This window comes from Perissodus microlepis, chromosome 14 (assembly GCF_051167445.1).
Source record: "Perissodus microlepis isolate ML-2025 ecotype Zambia chromosome 14, ASM5116744v1, whole genome shotgun sequence".
In the NCBI taxonomy this organism is placed as follows: Eukaryota; Metazoa; Chordata; class Actinopteri; order Cichliformes; family Cichlidae; genus Perissodus; species Perissodus microlepis.
Genome location: NC_140474.1, coordinates 2,221,559 through 2,241,184, shown reverse-complemented (window position 1 = coordinate 2,241,184; position 19,626 = coordinate 2,221,559). Strand labels below are relative to the sequence as shown.

The following is a 19,626-nucleotide window of genomic DNA, read 5'->3' as shown; positions in this document are numbered from 1 at the left end:
CCTGGATGATTGAGCATGCATCAAGACATTTCCATACTGAGACACCAATCTCTAACAGTCTGGCATCAAATGGACGTCTTCCTCAAGCCTCAGTAGGGAGCGGCAGATCACAAGTTCAGAAACAGGTGTGCCCAGTCTGGCTGGAGTAGGCAGAAGATCCGCCTCTAAAACACAGGGTGTGGTTAGTGCACCCACACAGCACAGACAGATAGAAAAAGAAAGAAAAACCAGAGGGAGAGGGGACGGGGACATCCAGGAGGACCATGACAACACAACTCTTTTGTTTCTGTTATTTTGCTTGGGTAACTGTCATGGTCCCTGTGTCTGCCCAGTTGGCCCAGTGAGGCTACATGTGTTTGTTCTGGTTTTTCTCTCTCTCTCTCCTCCCTGCTCGCAACAGTTTGCCTGGGCGGAGTTCATCATGGGCTCCTGCTTTTGGTCCTCGCACCTGCAAGTAATTACTCACCTGTGATTCATCAACCTGTCTGTCTGCCACTTCCCTTCGTCGCTGGACTATTGTGTAACACTCCTTAGTGTAATTCTGGCCTTTCCAACATTTCGAGTTCTATTCATGTTTTCTTAGTATTAAATACCTTGACCCTGTATATAGATTCTCCTTGCCCCCGTCTTGAGACCCTGTTTCAGAACCTGTACGTGAGTGTGGCAGTTTAAGTGTGGCATGTAGAAGGAGGAGGATTTCAATGTGGAGTGAGCGGACCGGCAGTGGACCCCCTTTTCCCCACTTGTATATGGTGCACTTGGAGTTGTGTTAATAAAGAACTGTTTATTGTGATTCGCAGTCTGTGCGTGAGTCTATCCTGCTCCGTTGTGACAGATTCATATTCAAAATAATGACTCTGAAATTTCTTATAGTCCAGTTATTCCTTCAAAAGAAATCAAAACAAGATTCTGTCCTGTGATACAGTGACCCAGACTCTTGAGTCAGGATCTGTTCGACAACAGTTTACCTGGATCCAGACTGCTGTACAAATGAATACTGTAATGTTCAGTTCTTGGGATAATTGTTGTAGTAGATGCAGTGCACAGATCAATCCAAACATAACCAAGATATTGATCAGCAGTTCTTGGGAGAGCTTCACTGACTGGTATTGAACTGGGTCAAGACAGTAATCAGCAGAGGTGAGAAGTAACAAAGTACAAATATTTTGTTAAGGTTCTTAATCTATCCATTTTCTACTGCTTATGCAGGGCCGAGTTGCAGAGGCAGCAGTCTAAGCAGAGAAGCCCAGACCTCCCTTAGCTAGCCGAAATAATCTTTCCAGCGTGTCCCAGGTTTGCTCCAGGGCCTCCTCCCTCCAACATTTCTGGAACACCTCATCCAGCAGATGCCCAGAAGGCATCCTTGTCAAATGCCCGAACCACCTTAATTGCATCCTTTCTTGTGGCAGAGTAGCGGCTTTATTCTGAGCCCTTTCTGGATGGCCAAACTCCTCACTCTAAGGGAAAGGCCAGCCATCCTTCAGAGGAAGCTCATTTCTGCTGCTTGTTTCTGCAATCTCATTCTTCCGGTCACTACCCACAGCTCATGACTATACGTGAGGGTAGGGATGTAGATCGACCGGTAAATTGAGAGCTTCACTTTTATGCTCAGCTCTCTCTTCACCATGACAGACCTGTACAGCGTCCGTATCACTGCAGACGCTGCACCAATCCATCTTCTTCCCTTACTTGGGAAGAAAACCCAGAGATACTTAAAGTCCTCCACTTGGGGAGGAGATTCCAGGTCCCTGACTTGGAGTGGGCACTGAACCTCCCACAGAACACTCAGAGGGACACAGTTGAATACCTTTTCCAAGTACACAAAACATGTGTCGACTGGCTGGGCAAACTCCCATGCACCCTCAAGTATCCTCAAGAGCGTGAAGAGCAAGGCCAGCGTTCCACGACCAGGACGAAAACCACATTGTTCCTCCGGTATCCGACATTCGACTAATGGATGAACTCTGGCCGAGCAGTGTGATTTCCCCCCTATAGTTGGAGCATGCTCTCGGGTCCCCGCTTCTTGAAGATAGAAAACACCACCCCAGTCTGCCAATCAAGAGGTTCCGCCCCGATCTACATGCAACATTGTAGAGGTGTGTCAACCAACCTGAGTCGCTTGATGGTTTGTGAGAATCCCCTGGCAGCTGCCCAGCACACACTGCACCCGACCCCTAGAGTGCTTACTGCTGGTGATGGGCCGACAGGAGTCTGGGCTAATGTCCATTTATTGGACTGTGTCTGGTCGGGCCCCATGGACTAAGGCCCAGCTGCCAGACGTTCGCCCCCAGGCCCCCTCCCCGGACCTGGCTCCAGGGTGGTAACCCTATCCTGGGCTGGGTAAACTGTTCCCTTCACTCCTAGGACTTTTTGAATGTTTTTGTCTGGTCGCTCACCCAGGACCCAGGTATGACTACTGTACTTAAGTAGAATTTTCAGCTATCTGTATTGTACTTGAATATTGTTTTTTTTTGTTTGTTTGTTTGTTTTTACCAAACCCAAGTGACAAATAAAGAGGCAATGCTGAGATGGTTTGAATATGTCAGGAGGGATAGTGGACAAAGCATATTGAAGATTGAGCTGAAAGAAAGGAGAAAAAAAACAAAGTGGACTAATGCTAAATTTCAAAATCTCAGTTTGAGAGTGATGTTGTATGCTTTTGTTTGAATAAAGTCAATTTTATTTTATTTAACCTTTCTTTATACAGGTAGAGACCTGTTTGAGAGACCTGTTTCAGACAAACAGGTTAAATAAGACGATTGTCAAATTTGGTGTATATGTTGGAACGCTCCATTTGAACCCATTTGAAAATAGGAACTTTGAATACACTATATTGAAAAAAGAGTAAAGCTACAACAAAGCTTTCAAAGACAAATCACTTTAAACTTATTGAACTATGATAAAGTGATATTTATGGCTCTTCTCCATACACTGTTATTTGTTCCTTCATATAAGTGTTAGGGATACTCCAAGTTTTGACCTACCAGCGTCCTCGCTGTGGTGAGAACCTAAATTGCTCATCCAAATGAGTGAAGAGGGTAGCAAATTTGGTTTTTAGCAATATCAGACAAGCTATCAGACATGACTGATTTTATTAGAGGTCCAAAACAAGAATTTTGACAATTAAAGGCTTCTTTCAACATATTTGCCTGAACAAAAATTTGCAAAAAAAATAAAAAATCCAAAGGGGAAGAAGAATTCCAGATTGCTTTTGGTTCAATTCTGCAGACTTCCTCCCAAAAAGTCCATTTCGCTATTTGGTCATATCACTAAATAAAAGTTAACTTCTCTTTGTCTTGATGCATGCTCAGTCATCCAGGTAAGCAGATCTCCAAATAGTTGATTCTGTTCATCTGGACGTAGCGTTTTCAGTGGGAGAAACGTTTCATCACTCATCCAAGTGACTTCTTCAGTCTCAGCTGACTGCAGGTTTCCCCAATCTTATAAACAGTACATTTGCATAATGACTGAAACCAGCCCACTGAAGGAACTTCTCTTTGCTTTTACCAGCCAATGTGACTTACCTAACAGTTACTCCTGCCATTTTTCATCAGTTCTGAATTCTTCATTATCTCCTTCCTTTAAATTTGTAAGATTTTGCTTCATTTTAATGTCAGTCACTACATTGTATCAAAAAGGGGAAAATTAAAAAACCTCAGAATAACACCCTGTGTTAATTTATTAACTTTTAGCTAACAGTGCCACAGAGAGAGAACTGATTTGCTGATATGTCACTGATATGGCTTGGAGAACAGAGAAATCTAAAGAAAATTTGAATATTTACTGTGACACAAATAATACTGGTAACAGTCCACAGTGACAAAAGCAGAGCTACTTTATGGAGGTTGTTTCTGGGCTTTCAGACTGAGCCTTCAATCTGCCCATTCACATGTCAAGATGATTGACAGGACTCAAACGCGGGTCTCTGAATGTTCACAATAAAGGTGAGTTTATTTAAGTGACACCAGCTGCTAATACAATGGTGAAGGGAACAGGAGCTCCATAGAATCCAGAGAAGGGAAACACGCCCAAACTCCTGTCTTCACAAAGCCAGTCACTTACATGACCAAACTTGCACTCCACGCTGACGCTCACTCATGAATACACTCGCTCGACAGGGTCCAAGGGAAACAGGGAGGGATCAGGGAAGGTCTGCACCAAGGAGAAGAGAAACAGGTTAGAAGCTAAACATACTGTGACAGCTGGGGCTACACGAGCCAGCGATGACCACAACTCAGCCGCCGTAGTGACCAGTCTGATGGGGATGATGAGCAGCAGGTGAGTTGATTGCCAGCAGGTGCGTTGGCTGAAGGTGGAAATCTGCAATGCAACACCACCCAGGCGGAAAGGAGTGAGGATGGGAGGGAGAGAGGGACACACAATGGCTGTATCCCAATTCAGGGTCTGCAGCCTTAAAGGCCGCATTTTAAGGCCAATTACGTCACAGCAACGCGATGAAGGCTGTCCCAATTCGAAGGCTGCTCGAAATGCGGCCCTCAAATGCGTCCTTTATTTCCCTGAATTTTAAGGACGTGGCGGTGTAGACTTCGTGGCCCAACATATCCCAGAATGCATAGCGCGGCGGTGGGTGTGGATAATTTTGCCGAAAAAAAAAACAGCGGATGAGGGGCGCCCGAAGAGTAAACTTTAAGTAAGTACTGAATATTATGTCACTTATTTATGTGCAAATGTTTAATAACGAAGAACATTAAAACATTACTGTTGGCCACATGTCGGCAAAGTTATGTGACATTAGTGACGTTTGTACTAACTTGGTTTTAAAGCCTTTACTTTAAAATATACGCCGTTCAATAGCTGAGCTGAATCTTACAGAGAATGATCAAAGCTCATGTAGAAACAAACAAACAAATGAACAAAAGATTTTCTCCTTCATTTCTGTCAAACAAAGCTGTATGAAACGTTTCCAGCTGTTAGTATCATGGTTGCTAGGCAACCTGGGCGCGCGACGGAGGCTAGACCGTCTCATTTCACAAGCCTCGAACTTCCGGCCTTAGCAGTCTTTGAGTACGCGGCCCTTGTGGACCGTTAAGGCTGCGTACTTTAAGGCTGCAGACCCTGAATTGGGATACAGCCAATAACAAGCACTGACAGGAAACCAGGGAGAATTGGAGGACCATGACATCACATTTCAAAATCAAACAACTACAGTGGGAGACCTCCATATCTGGCACGAAATTACCTCCATATTATAATAATAGTAAAATCTTTAATAGAAAAAATACATTAAAAAATTAAAAAGCTAAATAGAAAAAGTCAGCTGACTGCTTTCAAGGCATAGAGTTGATGCAGTTTTTTAATGCATCATTATAATAAATTCATTACTATTTAAAGTAAAGAAAAATGTAAATGCAACATTTCAAAACATAAAGCAACCAAAACTGAACCAATTTGTAAGTACAAGAACCTGTGAGCAACTAAAGACAAGTGTTGGGATTTATTTTTATCTTGTAAGGCTAATGTCGCATAATTAGCACCACATATTTGTGTTTTGTCTTTTACTGCACACAGTGTATTGTGGAATCATTTTGGATTCACTCTGATGATAACAGACATGAGCAGAGAGAAGCATTCCTCTCTGTGGAATATAGCTAAGGTGATAAATCAGTTGTTATGCGATGGTATGCACCATACACTCCTCCTTTATGCAGATCTGACTGGAGGGTAGGAGGTGGTTGCCATGGTGATGGGTGAAGCAGTGTCTCCAAATAAGGAGATGCCCAGAAAGTTGCAGAAGAAGAAACATGAGCCGAGATCAGACCTAAGGCCACCTTAATCTGTTTTAGTAATCTTGTTTATCACCCATAATAAAAAGTGTTAGTGCCTGGTCGTGGCAGTCGTTTGTCTCTGAGAGAGGAGGTCCAGAGCATTTGACTTTAACTCCATTGTCTCTTCCCAGAATCTATTTTTTGTTTGTTTATTTGATTCCTGTCTGGCAATGGTCCAACAAACGGTCTCTACATTGGTTAAACTTAAAATTATTTTTATTTTCCATTTCATGAGGACAGTCTTCTTAGCAATGGATAAGGCAGCGAGAGCCATGTGGACTGTAATCATCTCCACAGTGACATCATCTAAATGACCCGAAAAGCAAACTGAAGGGGAGGCTGGAATGTTACATTTCAAAAAACTTTGATAAGTCTTCGCATATCCAGCACCAGAACCTAAGAGCATGGATGTAATTTTTAGGTGCATTGCCTTTACAGTGCGAACAGTTGTGAGAAGACGTAAAACCCATCCTGAACATCCACTGATCTGTATAGTGCACTCTATGTATTATTTTATTAACTGTACCCAGGGATGTAAAAGAATTTGTACCACACTTGATGGCGTTTGATTAGGCTTAAATTTCTTTTTTACTATAGACTTAATTTGTTGATATTCTAAAAATCTATTCTTGTTAATCATGTATTCTATAACTAATCTGTCAAATGGAATAAAGTCTGTTCCTTCGAATATGTCTTCCAAGTATTTAATTCCTTTACGACTCCAGTCTGTGAAGTTAATCATATTATTGTTCTGTAGTATGTTAGGGTTGTTCCAGATGGGTGCACGTTTGCTTGGGATCAATGAAGACACCATGCTGTCAGAGAGGAGCTGATGTTGATGCTTTTGCATGCATGTTATTTGATGTTTGAGCTAATGAATGGTAGGTCTGAGGTCTCTATTTATATTGCATAGTGCCTGTTCTGTGTCTAGCTAGGGTTCATCTAAGTGGCTGTGATTTAGGCATCCTGGGATGAATTGTAGCCCGTTGGCTAAGAAGTAGTGTTGGAAGTTAGGTAGATCTTGTCCTCCTTTATTCTTGGCCCTTTGTAGTGTTTTTAAGCTAATACGCAGGGGTTAACTCTCCAAAGGAATCCAGAAATCTAAACCAGTTCACAAAGAAGCCATCTATGTCCACTGTGAACGACCATCTTTGAACGGAGGGCGGGGCTTACGACGCTAACTGTCTGCCATTTATAATCCACTTTTGAGATCCTTCCCAGACGCCTTAACACCCACTCACATCCTGGGGCCATTTGACCTCAGCAAGCTCTCACAATGGGTTCACCCAAAACCTCTGATGGTAACCCACACCTTTTTTCACACTTGGTTGATGTGATGAGGCAAATGATCAATAGTGGGTCAATGAAACCTCTTAGGAACACTCCCAATAGGACTTCACAATCCAGGACTCTCCACCAATAGGGCTTTGGAGTTGACATCACGCCGCAATGTATTGTAGGAACTAGGGGTGGGGGAAAAAAATCGATACTGTGTAGTATCGTGATATTTTGTTTGCTAATAATGTATCGATACAGGGACAACAGAAATTGATATTTTGTTACAAAAAAGGTTTTTGTGCTCTGACTTCAGAGCATGTTGATCCTTTTTCTGAGCAAGAATCCTGACATTCCTGACATCCTGACACTGTCCAAATGTGTTTAACTTTTTTTTGGCAGCAATAAACATGACAGTTTACTTATTTTAATTTAAGACGTGTTTTATTTTAATTAAGTTTAAAACTTTTTTATTTAATGTAAAATTATATTTTGTTTTAATTTACTTTCAAATTCTTCAGTTGCTGAATGGGCTGCACAGTTTTCATAAATTGCATAGTTCAGAATAGCTATAATTGTACCAGATGGTTGCATTCAGTTAAGTTGGACTAGACTGTAATACAAACCGTTCAGTTTGTCAACAATAAAACTGACTGAAATGAGAGAAAGACTGAGTGTGAGACTTTGTTATTAGATAAAATGAATATTGATAAAGTTTACCTTTATGTACAGAATTTGAATATCGCAAAATATTTAAAAAAAATTGCAATAATATCGTATCGTGCGTTAAGTATTGTGATAATATCGTATCGTGGGATGTATGGTGATTCCCACCTCTAGTGGGAACGCGGCGCCATTTTCCAGGTCCACAAATCAAAACAAACACACTGCGTTGGAACGACGACTACAAGAAAGATGCTTAAAAGCAGCTGAAAAGAGAATGGACTGTAGGGACACCGGCTGCGTCCAGAGGCGACGCAGCGGTACTTGCAGAAAATAGCGTGCATTGGAAATGTGGACCCATATGAAATACGCCCGTGGAGTAGAAACCCTGAAGACCAACCGCTATTGACGTAGCCTGACATATTCTCGTACCTTATCTGTGGAATCAGCGCGTACAAGTCGTCATTCAAACAAAGGTAAGTCAGCTCGAGTACTGCGTGTGAAATGCGTTTGATTTCCCTCCGAACATTCAGATTAGTGCAGCATAAATTCATTCATGAGGGGAAATTACAGCGAGAACATGTGGAGGCTGTTAGAGGGATAACATAGTGAGTTCAGTGCACTGATGTGACATTGTCCTGAAGGATTTAGTTATTCTTTATGGTTAAAGAAATTGCAATAATTAATTATTTATTATATATAATTCTAATTACACATCTTGCTTCCATGTTTGTATCCTGTGTCACTAAAAATAGATTTTATTTTAGTTTTATACATTGATTAATGACCTGCAGAATCTCCTTATCATATTAAGTGATTCATAATTGTCACTTTATGCTTTCTCCATCTCCGAAGTGATTACATCCTTGCATTGCATACTTTAGGTTCATTTTCTGCAGGCAGGTTTCTGACAGAGAACAGGCAGATTTACACTATAACATGCAGCGTTCTATAGATGGACACATAAAGAAATGAAAAATGACATGTATGTGCTAACTTTCTAAACACTTTGTTACATTTATGATAAAGTAGATAAAACACATTTATGTCGGCCTTGGCTCATAGTTCTTGTCTTTAAATTAACTTTGTGTATGTTTCAGGTCCTGCACTCTCAAAGACTGAATGAACCAGCATTGCAGCCACGGGTCACTGTGAGCATCACAGGGAAGGTTGAAGCCGCCCACTGCACCTGTAAGGCCGGAGTCGTGGTGACCTGCAGCCACGTCACTGCTCTTCTGTTTAATGTAGAAGCAACAGTGTTGATCGTGGCACAAGGACTGTTACAGAACCTGCATACTGGGTTTTGCTGGGTAATGTGACCAAGATACAGCCAGAGGTTGGCCATAAGATAGACTTCTCCTCTTCAGCTGCCCAAAAAAAGGCTCTTGATCAAAACATAAACAGACCATCCGTAGTGACAGGTAAAAGAAGCCGTCCTCAAAACAGAAAAATCCCACCTGCTACTGTGGAGGAGTTGTCACTGCTATTGGATACTTTGCTGGAACACAGTAAAGCTGTGGGTTGTGGGAATGACCCATAATGTTTTATATAGGGGTCTAGATTTATGCCTGTAGTGCACTGCCATGTAAATAATTTGCATTAACTGAATATGTACTGACTGAGTCCCACAGTTCAAAAGTTGAATAAAGAAACAAACTAATTTTTGCCTTTTTTTAAAAATTAAAACCACTTTGTAACTGATGTGATGTTCTACAGTGTAGAATCCATGTCATTTATAGTTTATAAAAGACAAAATGTTTACACAAAATCATGTCAGTGTTTACATGATATCACCCACTACTAACATTACTAACATAACTTTATTTACTGTATCTTTTGAAAAAAATACGGCTATTTATAGAGCACAAGACTTAAGAATATTTAACAGGAGCAGGTTTCATTTTTCCCTGGTTTTATTACCACACTGTTCATCAAACGCAGCAAACCTTCACCATCTTATCCAGAAGGGTCACCTCTTCACCCTGACATGGAAGAAGTAATCTGATTGGCATGGTGGTATGTTTGAAGCAGGTCCCTTGTGTAGCGCTGGAACCCAGTCATGATGTTTCATCCATTTCATTGGCTGGTTTGCTGCAATAATGCCAAATAATTAGCAACTCTATAAATAGAAGGTAGTTCTGCAAAATCACTCAGTAGGATGTTTGTTCTAATTTGCTATGAGCTCAGAGTGCATCGAAAATAAGACTAATAGGTAGTGATGTGACGTTCTGTATCGAGGCTTCAAAGCTTGTGTCGAGTAATTGAGGGGGCGTTTCCGCGATGCGCGTAACGAGGCTTGCTTCATTTATGGGAGGAGCTGAAAATGATGACGTCCGAAGCCTCGCTGCCCGGCTGTACCACGTGACTGGTTCATGAAGTGGTTCGAACTTTGCTGCGAGCTATGACAGCGATATAAACCCCTCAGACTCCATTCAAAATGTGGGTGTTTGATGGAGAGTTGCGGTTAGTGAGAGTTTGGAGACAGTTTGGAGGTTTATGAGAGTGAGGAGAGAAAGTCAGGAGAGAATGGAGCCGGCTAAGAAGAGGAGGATGTCCTCCCCTGTGTGGGAATGTTTATATTTGTGCTTTGGTTTTGTTGTCTTTCCTCAGAACAATCTCAAATTGATGAAGACCTGGTTAGCATGGTGATTGAGGACTCCCAGCCATTTAGCATTGTGGAGGACAAAGGATTTAAAAGATTTGTTCAATCATTAAATCCTAGCTATGTTCTCCCCACTAAAAAGGTCATAAAAGCAGTGAAAATTTAATTTTTACAGAATAAAATGTGAACAGGTAGCTGTCCATACCTCAACGTTACAAAAGCACCACCACTGTCCACACCCAACCACACCTCACCTCCCAGTAAATGATCATTTCCATTTTAAGCATTTCCAAATAATCATTTTCCATACTGCCAGTATAAATATACACAGTATACTGCATCACTACAATATAGATGTTTTACACACTCCTTTTGTTGTTGACATTTACAGGCTGTGTGCAAAAGGCCACACTCTTCAAATTCATGCCAACTAATATTTTTACGTCCAGCAGGTGTCCTACTAGAGCAAATGAAGCTTCAAGAAGCTTTGTGCTGGGGTGAACCAATTGGATGAAAAGCTTCAGTGCTTCATCTGCCCATCACTACTAATAGGCTATAAAGATATGAACATATTTAGAACTTACCAGAATGAAAATGTCTGGAGCACCAACAGATATTTGGAGATGGAAGAGAACCGGATATCAGCTCGTCTCACAGCTGCTATCCAGGCTAGACGCCTTTGTTTGGTAACATCGATACACGAGCTGCCTCATGTTGCTTCCAGGTGGGGAAAGAATGAAAACACAAACCCTTTTCAAGCTTATTCTCTTGCCGGTCGTGTGATCGAACATTGCAGCGGACCACACAGCAAACACAAACCGTGGCTGTTGTGTGTGCCTTCGCTCCTTTTTCGCTTGCGCTTTGTTTTGACCCCGAAAATGGCGCATCAGCTCAAAATCCTTTCCACGCCCACCCCCGTGACATCACGCTCCAAAGCCCTATTGGTCTTTCCAAGCATCTTAGATTTCCGTCTTCTCACTCACCTCTCCCTCTTCTCGCCTATCTCATAATCTAAATCAATCCAGCTGTTATGTCAGAGTAAACACTAATATTTTCATAGTTAGGGTAAATTTGAGGCTGATTTATTTTTTTTGCATCTTGCATGTTCTCTCCAGGTACTTAGGATTCCACCAACAGTGAAAAATACAGATTGTGAATTTTTTTTTGATAGTTTGCATCCTTTTTTTTCCTTTTCTTTTTTTAACCTTTTACCTTTTGTCTATATTTTATTGTGCTGTGCTTATTATATTTTACTGCTTCTATTGTTCTTGCGCTGTTGTAAAGTGACCTTGAGGGTCTTAAAGGCGCCTATAAATAAAATGTATTATTAGTAGTAGTAGTATTGTAAATTCTTGCACAAATAACACACATAAACAATTAAGCAGCGTATATAAGCATGCATTTCTTAATTTTTATTAATTAATCAATGGCTAATGATTTATAGAACCTAACTGGAAGCTATGTTTTAATATTTAAGTCGGTGTCTCTTTATAATAATAAAAGCTAAAATAATTAAGTTTCATAACCCCACATATATTCAAATGTCTTACTAATTTCAACTCATTTTGAAATGTTTTCAGCAAATTGCAGGTGAGTCAAATCTCTGACGTGATGATTTGGTGATTTTATAGACATATGTTTCTATTGTATACAGGGAAGGGGCACTACAGTGTCAGCAGATGGATCAAATACTAATGTTTGAAAAGAACGTGGCTTTACTTTCCACCTGAAATTTAGACGTGCTGATGAATCTGCTCGGACTTTGCGCTCAGTCTCTTCTGGAGCATGACTGACTCCACCCTGGTGCAGCAGGACAGTACTTCAGTTTACTGCCCATTACTGTCAGTATCACCATAATTGTTGCCCTTCCTTCATTGACTTTTTGAAGTAAGTAGTTTCTTCTTGCAATACTATTTGTTTTCCTACAATTTCTTGCAATTCAGTTCCAGCCTAGCTTTAAGGTTTAACATGGAGAGGGGTGTTAGGGGCTTGTTTTGCTCATGGCTGATAATGTGGACAAGTTAGAAAATCACAAATTTTGAGCTGTTTTTTTCTTGAGAATGACTTCCTGATAAGACTTACAGGGAGTGCAGAATTATTAGGCAAATGAGTATTTTGTCCACATCATCCTCTTCATGCATGTTGTCGTACTCCAAGCTGTATAGGCTCGAAAGCCTACTACCAATTAAGCATATTAGGTGATGTGCATCTCTGTAATGAGAAGGGGTGTGGTCTAATGACATCAACACCCTATATCAGGTGTGCATAATTATTAGGCAACGTCCTTTCCTTTGGCAAAATGGGTCAAAAGAAGGACTTGACGGGCTCAGAAAAGTCAAAAATAGTGAGATATCTTGCAGAGGGATGCAGCAGTCTCAAAATTGCAAAGCTTCTGAAGCGTGATCATCGAACAATCAAGCGTTTCATTCAAAATAGTCAACAGGGTCGCAAGAAGCGTGTGGAAAAACCAAGGCGCAAAATAACTGCCCACGAACTGAGAAAAGTCAAGCGTGCAGCTGCCAAGATGCCACTTGCCACCAGTTTGGCCATATTTCAGAGCTGCAACATCACTGGAGTGCCCAAAAGCACAAGGTGTGCAATACTCAGAGACATGGCCAAGGTAAGAAAGGCTGAAAGACGACCACCACTGAACAAGACACACAAGCTGAAACGTCAAGACTGGGCCAAGAAATATCTCAAGACTGGTTTTTCTAAGGTTTTATGGACTGATGAAATGAGAGTGAGTCTTGATGGGCCAGATGGATGGGCCCGTGGCTGGATTGGTAAAGGGCAGAGAGCTCCAGTCCGACTCAGACGCCAGCAAGGTGGAGGTGGAGTACTGGTTTGGGCTGGTATCATCAAAGATGAGCTTGTGGGGCCTTTTTGGGTTGAGGATGGAGTCAAGCTCAACTCCCAGTCCTACTGCCAGTTTCTGGAAGACACCTTCTTCAAGCAGTGGTACAGGAAGAAGTCTGCATCCTTCAAGAAAAACATGATTTTCATGCAGGACAATGCTCCATCACACGCGTCCAAGTACTCCACAGCGTGGCTGGCAAGAAAGGGTATAAAAGAAGAAAAACTAATGACATGGCCTCCTTGTTCACCTGATCTGAACCCCATTGAGAACCTGTGGTCCATCATCAAATGTGAGATTTACAAGGAGGGAAAACAGTACACCTCTCTGAACAGTGTCTGGGAGGCTGTGGTTGCTGCTGCACGCAATGTTGATGGTGAACAGATCAAAACACGGACAGAATCCATGGATGGCAGGCTTTTGAGTGTCCTTGCAAAGAAAGGTGGCTATATTGGTCGCTGATTTGTTTTTGTTTTGTTTTTGAATGTCAGAAATGTATATTTGTGAATGTGGAGATGTTATATTGGTTTCACTGGTAAAAATAAATAATTGAAATGGGTATATATTTGTTTTTTGTTAAGTTGCCTAATAATTATGCACAGTAATAGTCACCTGCACACACAGATATCCCCCTAAAATAGCTAAAACTAAAAACAAACTAAAAACTACTTCCAAAAACATTCAGCTTTGATATTAATGAGTTTTTTGGGTTCATTGAGAACATGGTTGTTGTTCAATAATAAAATTATTCCTCAAAAATACAACTTGCCTAATAATTCTGCACTCCCTGTATTGACGACACCTTATTTTTGATACCATAGATCAGAGAGCGCTAACAGGCGGACCACGGTCCGGATCTACAACACAAACAAACAAATTTTATTTTAACTGGTAGAGCTTTATGGTAGGGGTTCAGCCTGAAGAAACACACCTACCAGATGTGATACGCATCTGGGCAGTAAACACTGGGACTCTACAGTGCCAGCAGCTGAAAAGACAGTAGAAAGAAAAGTTTAGAAAAAGAAAACTAAAAAACAGAAAGTGAGAGAAAAATAAAGAACAAATGGTGCAAACAAGAAAAGTGGACAATGAAAATAGAGCATCTGATCTCTAGATGCAGTCAGTCGATCTAAGAGCGGTTTATAAGAACTGACTTTTCACTTTCCGACTCCAAACGGTCCCTGAGAAAACTTTACCAGGAATGAGGAAACCAGCCCTTTGCATGTTGACCATGTTTGGCTCCACGTACAAAAGCGAAACAACTAAAAACTAAATATGGTCGTAAAATTGTTCACCTGTTAAAATATGTTTATTATCTGTAAAACCGACTGAGAGTGTTCAGTCTTGATTTTATTCATTTTTTAAGCACTTCAACTGAACATGAGCAGAATTGATAACATTTTCAATTCTGAAAGGAAATGCATTGGAAATGGAAAGTAAATTATAATAGGTTAACCTGTCTTTACCAGTAGAGTTCAGTCATTTAGTACCAAACCGATGGGCCTCTTGTTCAGTACTTGGGTTAGTACTACTGAAAATAATCAAGTTATTTTAAGTACTCAAATTGAATAAGTTGAACTAACTTAGTCATCTTAAGTGAATTTTACTTCGTTTTTTTTTTGAGGCAACCAGTTTGCATATTTTTTTAAGTTCTAGAAACTAATTAGATGGTACAGTGTACTCATGATGACTAAGTTCTCCTAACTTAGTTATCTTAACCCTGGACAGCTATTCATATGCATGTGTTTTGCAGTAATAGTTGCAGTCAACACAGTGGACGCTTATGCATCATCTCATACATTGTGCGATCAATGAACTGTGGAACGTCCTGAGATGTGATTTTCACCCAGGTGTCATCCACATCCCTGAACCAATGACTTCATAGCAAAGCCCTCTTTTCCACTTCTTCCATGTACAAATTGGCCACGGTGGGTGAAACTGGGCCCACGGCACACCCGTGTTTCTGCCTGTAGAACTGACCCTTTACTAACTTACTTACTTTGTAAGAGATTACAGGATGACCCCAACCTCAGCACCCTGAATTCAGACATACTTTGTTTTTCATGTGCATGTGCCATCATGGCATCTCTTTGCACTAAGATCGTGTATAGTAATGGTTAACTGATGTAAGCATTATTTTTGATTTGTGCTCTGAAAGCTTTGATATATTTTCTTGATGTTTACTGTTTTTGCTTCCTTGCAAGTAAAATAAATGCGTTGGAGCTCGTTACTCTGTGTGTCTCACGAGAATTTTTCCTAACATTTCAGTCCTTCGAGATGAATTTCAACATTTCTCCCGTTCATCTCTGCCAACACTGACCGATACCGTGCAAGGGGGAGTCTGGGTCTCCTGACCTCTGCCCTGTCACTCGTAAAGTGCCGTTTGTAAAGGTGAAGCGGGGCAGCGGGAAAAGACACCGGAGAGAGAGGAAAATGGTCTGGGACCATCATAAAACCTTATGCTATACAAGTGGGTTAAAACCTCTATTTACAGGTCAGGTTTTGTCCAGGGAGTGACGTTTGTCAAAGAGAGATTTGCCAAAAAAATACAGAGGTAAATCCCCTGGTGAAGCACCTGATTAGAAACATAATTAGAAAATAAATCTAAAATTAAATCTAAAATTAAAAGTTTGACCTGATGGTGGCGCTAGAGTTTCATTATCAAGGGGCCATTTATGTATTCAATAAATAAACAAAGTGCCTGACACAAACACTTGCTCATCAGCCATATGCAAACCATTTTCTTGAGGCAAATATCTCTTGGTGGTAAAACGTGTTAGTAATATTTGAGGAGAATATGAGGGTTAATGTCGCAATCGAAGGTCAGACTCACTCTTTCTTCTGATTGGTGCCAACCCTAAAAGGCCCTCCCACCTAGCGCCCCACGTGGCTTTCCACTCCTCTGATTGGGGCGTCTGCCTGCCCCTCACAGGGCTTCGGCCAATCGGGTGCTTTTGTCCTTCTTACTCGCGTCATTTGCGTTAGCTGTAGTGCTACTTTCCAACATGTCGGCTGTGTGTGTGCTCCCCATGTGTCTGCGGGCGAGCCGGGGCCTCCTCCGGCTCAGGAGCGCGGCGGCGGGTGCCTCCGCCCCAGCCATGGTGGACGTCATCCGGACACTGTCCACGGACAAGCCGCCGGCCGCAGCGGGCAGTGCGACGAGCGGGTTAGCTCAGGCGATCCTCCAGGAGAGACTCCAGCAGCCGACTCAGGTGCGCTTCATTTTACAACCTTAACAGCACTCAGTGGCGTCGACGGGGGTAACTGTATTAAGTAGTAGGTCCGACCGTGAAACCCCGCCCTTACGAGCTGCCCTGGTGATGTAAATCAACTCATGAACGAACATTTCCAACCTTAGCTCAGACTGACAGCTAGCTTACATAAAGTTATTTTCCTGACCCACGCGGGCCCAGACGGACTGAACTGTATGTTTTGTGGTGGTTGTCGCGACACACGTGATCTTCAGAAATGTGACGTTATGACAGCACCACCCCACGCGGGCTCAGCTGTCTGCTGAATGAATGAACCTGGCATTAACTAGCTAGCCAGCATGCTAATGTTAGCATGCGTTTATCTAGTCTGGCTGTAGCAACACAGATTACCTGAGCCCGGCTCACGTGAGTGTCCTCACAGTGTGTGTTCCTCTGAACAGTAAACAGTAGGGTTAACCCTAACTGTGTGACAGTGAGTGCAGCTGGCACTGCTGTGGTTACCTGCCCTTCACCCGCAGCTGTGTGTGTGTTTGTCAGTGCCACAGCTTGATTTTATCTGCGGGATAAATCGCGTTAACAGCCGAGGTTTGTTTCGCTCTGAAGGTCAGAGCAGACCCCCACCCTCCTCCCCGTGCAGCTCAGTGTGGTGTCTGGTCATGGAGGAAGCCACCCACCACGTGACTCCTAACCGTGTGTTTCCCACAGACTCCAAACATAAAAGTGTGACATCTACAGACGAACTGTAATAAGGGTTTTAGTTAAAGACTAATTAATTGCCACTCCACTTCTTCCCAGCAGCAGATACAGAAAGTGCTGAAATCTGTTAAAATCCATGAATTTAATTGGACATGAAGGAAATCAACAGCCTTCCATTAGACCATGTTGGTTTCTGTCAGTCTGTGTTGTTTTAAATGCTGTATAACATTTGCACACATTCACACATCCATGCCTTTTCAGTTAGTTTGGCATGCTCCTGATGAGATGATGGACGGTGTTTTGGGGGTGATCTCCTCCCAGACATGGACCAGTGCATCTGTGCGTGCTGCAGTCTGCAGTTCTGTTTGGCAGCATCAGGTCTGAGACTGGGTTTGAGGACTTTATCCAGCTAAACCAGTCATGCTGGATGAGCCTGAAGGTATCATAACGTTCGTCTCCAGACTCTCACCTGTCTCCTGTGCTCAGTGTGAACCTGCTCTCATCCACCAGAGCTGGACTGTTGGTTGTTGTCCTCTGCTGCACTGTGCTGTGAATACGGGCCCTGCTGCATGCAGTCTGATTCTGACAGTCTGCTCCGAAACATGCACGAGGAGCACGATGGAGGCTGTTATGTAGCACTCATGCAGCACTCCTCTACTGCCCTGCACGGCTCTCCTCCACGCTGTCGACTGTGCCAGCATCCACACCAAACCACCTCCTGTCAGTTTTTATTGTTTCTGTAAATTCTGTTTTTGGGAATAAAGTTTTTTTTTTTTGCTTGTTTGTTTAAAAGAGATGCAAAAACTTTTCCTTGTGTTAAACTGAATGAAGCTGACGTCTCTAACGCTTTCCTCTCAGTTCAGACTGAAGGTGAGCGCATCAGTGCTGCACATTTCATTAATGCTAGTTCAGAGTCAAACAGAAACGCTTGTTTTTGTTTCAGGGTCAGCCTCCTCCAGAGGGAGGGGAGGGCGAGAGGGAGGGCGAGAAGGCAGAGGACAGGAAGCAGAAGGAGAACACGACCTACGCTAAGAAGATGGTGCTACGGTTGGCGGGATTCATGGGAGTCGGCGGCGCGGTTGCCATCGTTTATATATTCGGTGAGTCTTTAAGCTTCGTCCTGTGCACTCAGAGGGAGAGACTTTGCTGCCTCTCCTGAAACGGCGTCCTCACTTCGTCAGTTTCAGCCGGTTTGCTTCACAGGTGGAAACACGGTCACTGTCAGCCAATCAGCTTGCTCAGCAGCAGGTCTCTATGTTCAAATCCGGTTCAACCTCTTTCTGTAGGGGTGATGTGACAAAGGAGCTGAAAATAAATTTCAGTAGACACAAAGCTGTTTCTACCTGGTTTCTACCCAGAAACTTGACAAACATTCAAGAGCTGCAGAGTTTAAATGTGTTAGATCAGGGGTGTCCAACTCCAGGCCTCGAGGGCCGGCGTCCTGCAGGTTTTAGATCTGCAGGACGCCTAATCATGTGATTCAAGTGTGTTGACCCTCTAGGTCACATGATTAGTTCATTACCCGGTCTCTGGAGAACGTTACGACATGTTGAGGAGGTCATTTAGCCATTTAAATCAGCTGTGATGGATCAAGGACACATTTAAAACCTGCAGGACATCGGCCCTCGAGGCCTGGAGTTCCCCACCCCTGGAATAAAGTCAAGAATAAGCCTGTAATCCAGATGTTTCCCACTGGATCAGATTGATCATGTCAAACCTTCCCTGTAAAGAAAAGAAGAGATTTGTTTGAGGACAAACAGAAATTCTTGAAAAGGTTTGAGGAGCGTTTTTAAACGAATAGTTGACAGAGTCTAGTGTGGTGTGGCATTTTTAAAGGAAGAGAGGGTTTTTATTGTTTCCTTCATGCGAGTGTGCTGTAAGGGTTTATGTATGCAGGGCAGCTCTGTATTTTTCTCTTTAGATTTTAATGACGGTTTTGTTGGAATAAATGTGCCACAGCTACCTGGGGGTCAGTAATATTAAACTCCTGGAAAGATCACCGTGGGCTTTTCGGCCGGGCGCTTTTATACATACCCCTGTTTGAAAACATGAACCCAGCACGTGGTTGTTGGTCACGGATGAAACATGGATCAGATGTTTGGTTCTGCTGCTGGGTTTAAACACGTCAGTTTAAGGCGTTTCAAACAGGAGATGCAGCAGAAGGTCTTTATTCTTTGAGCCATCTTCAAAATAACAAAAGAACAGGTATAATCTGTATTTCTGGCTGCGCTGGGCCTCTGAACTTCCTCTTCCTCTGATGGAAAGGTGGGTGTGATTGGTGTTTTCACACTTGGCTCCCTGATTGCAGGGACAGATGGGTGGAGCTAGCAGCCTGTCCTTCAGAGGAGAGTCAGACTGAGGATGGTGAAGGGCGTTGTTGACAGGTTTGTCGAGTAGAAAAATGGACCTAGAGTGATCCGTTTAAAGAGTCTGAGGAGGAGAGGATGGAAATGTAATCTTTGATTGGTGGAGTCGGACTCGGGTGAGGACAGGAGGAAGGATTTCTTTGGGGAGTCGTCCTCTTCAGAACCAAGTCGT

General features: G+C 42.5%; 2 protein-coding genes across 7 annotated transcripts in view; one reads left to right on the top strand and one right to left on the bottom strand.

Moving 5' to 3' along the window:
- The window catches only part of LOC146372848 (NACHT, LRR and PYD domains-containing protein 3-like), a 33,488-nt gene extending 21,998 nt beyond the window's left edge, over positions 1 to 11,490 (bottom strand). For 3 of the 6 annotated variants that reach the window (XM_084950651.1, XM_084950654.1, XM_084950656.1), the window contains exons 1-2: positions 10,911 to 11,490; positions 2 to 4,152 (exon numbers count right to left, since the gene is read on the bottom strand). The gene's annotated coding sequence lies outside the window, so the exon portion shown is untranslated. Of the gene's footprint in view, position 1; positions 4,321 to 10,910 lie in introns of all 6 variants that reach the window. The other 3 variants (XM_084950652.1, XM_084950653.1, XM_084950657.1) reach the window with 3 other exon arrangements.
- A 4,647-nt stretch (positions 11,491 to 16,137) lies between these two features.
- The window catches only part of timm50 (translocase of inner mitochondrial membrane 50 homolog (S. cerevisiae)), a 33,553-nt gene continuing 30,064 nt past the window's right edge, over positions 16,138 to 19,626 (top strand). Inside the window, exons 1-2 of the mRNA XM_084950416.1 lie at positions 16,138 to 16,392; positions 18,032 to 18,188. Coding sequence (XP_084806542.1) covers positions 16,186 to 16,392; positions 18,032 to 18,188 — 364 coding nt within the window. The 5' untranslated portion in view covers positions 16,138 to 16,185. The remainder of the gene's footprint in view (positions 16,393 to 18,031; positions 18,189 to 19,626) is intronic.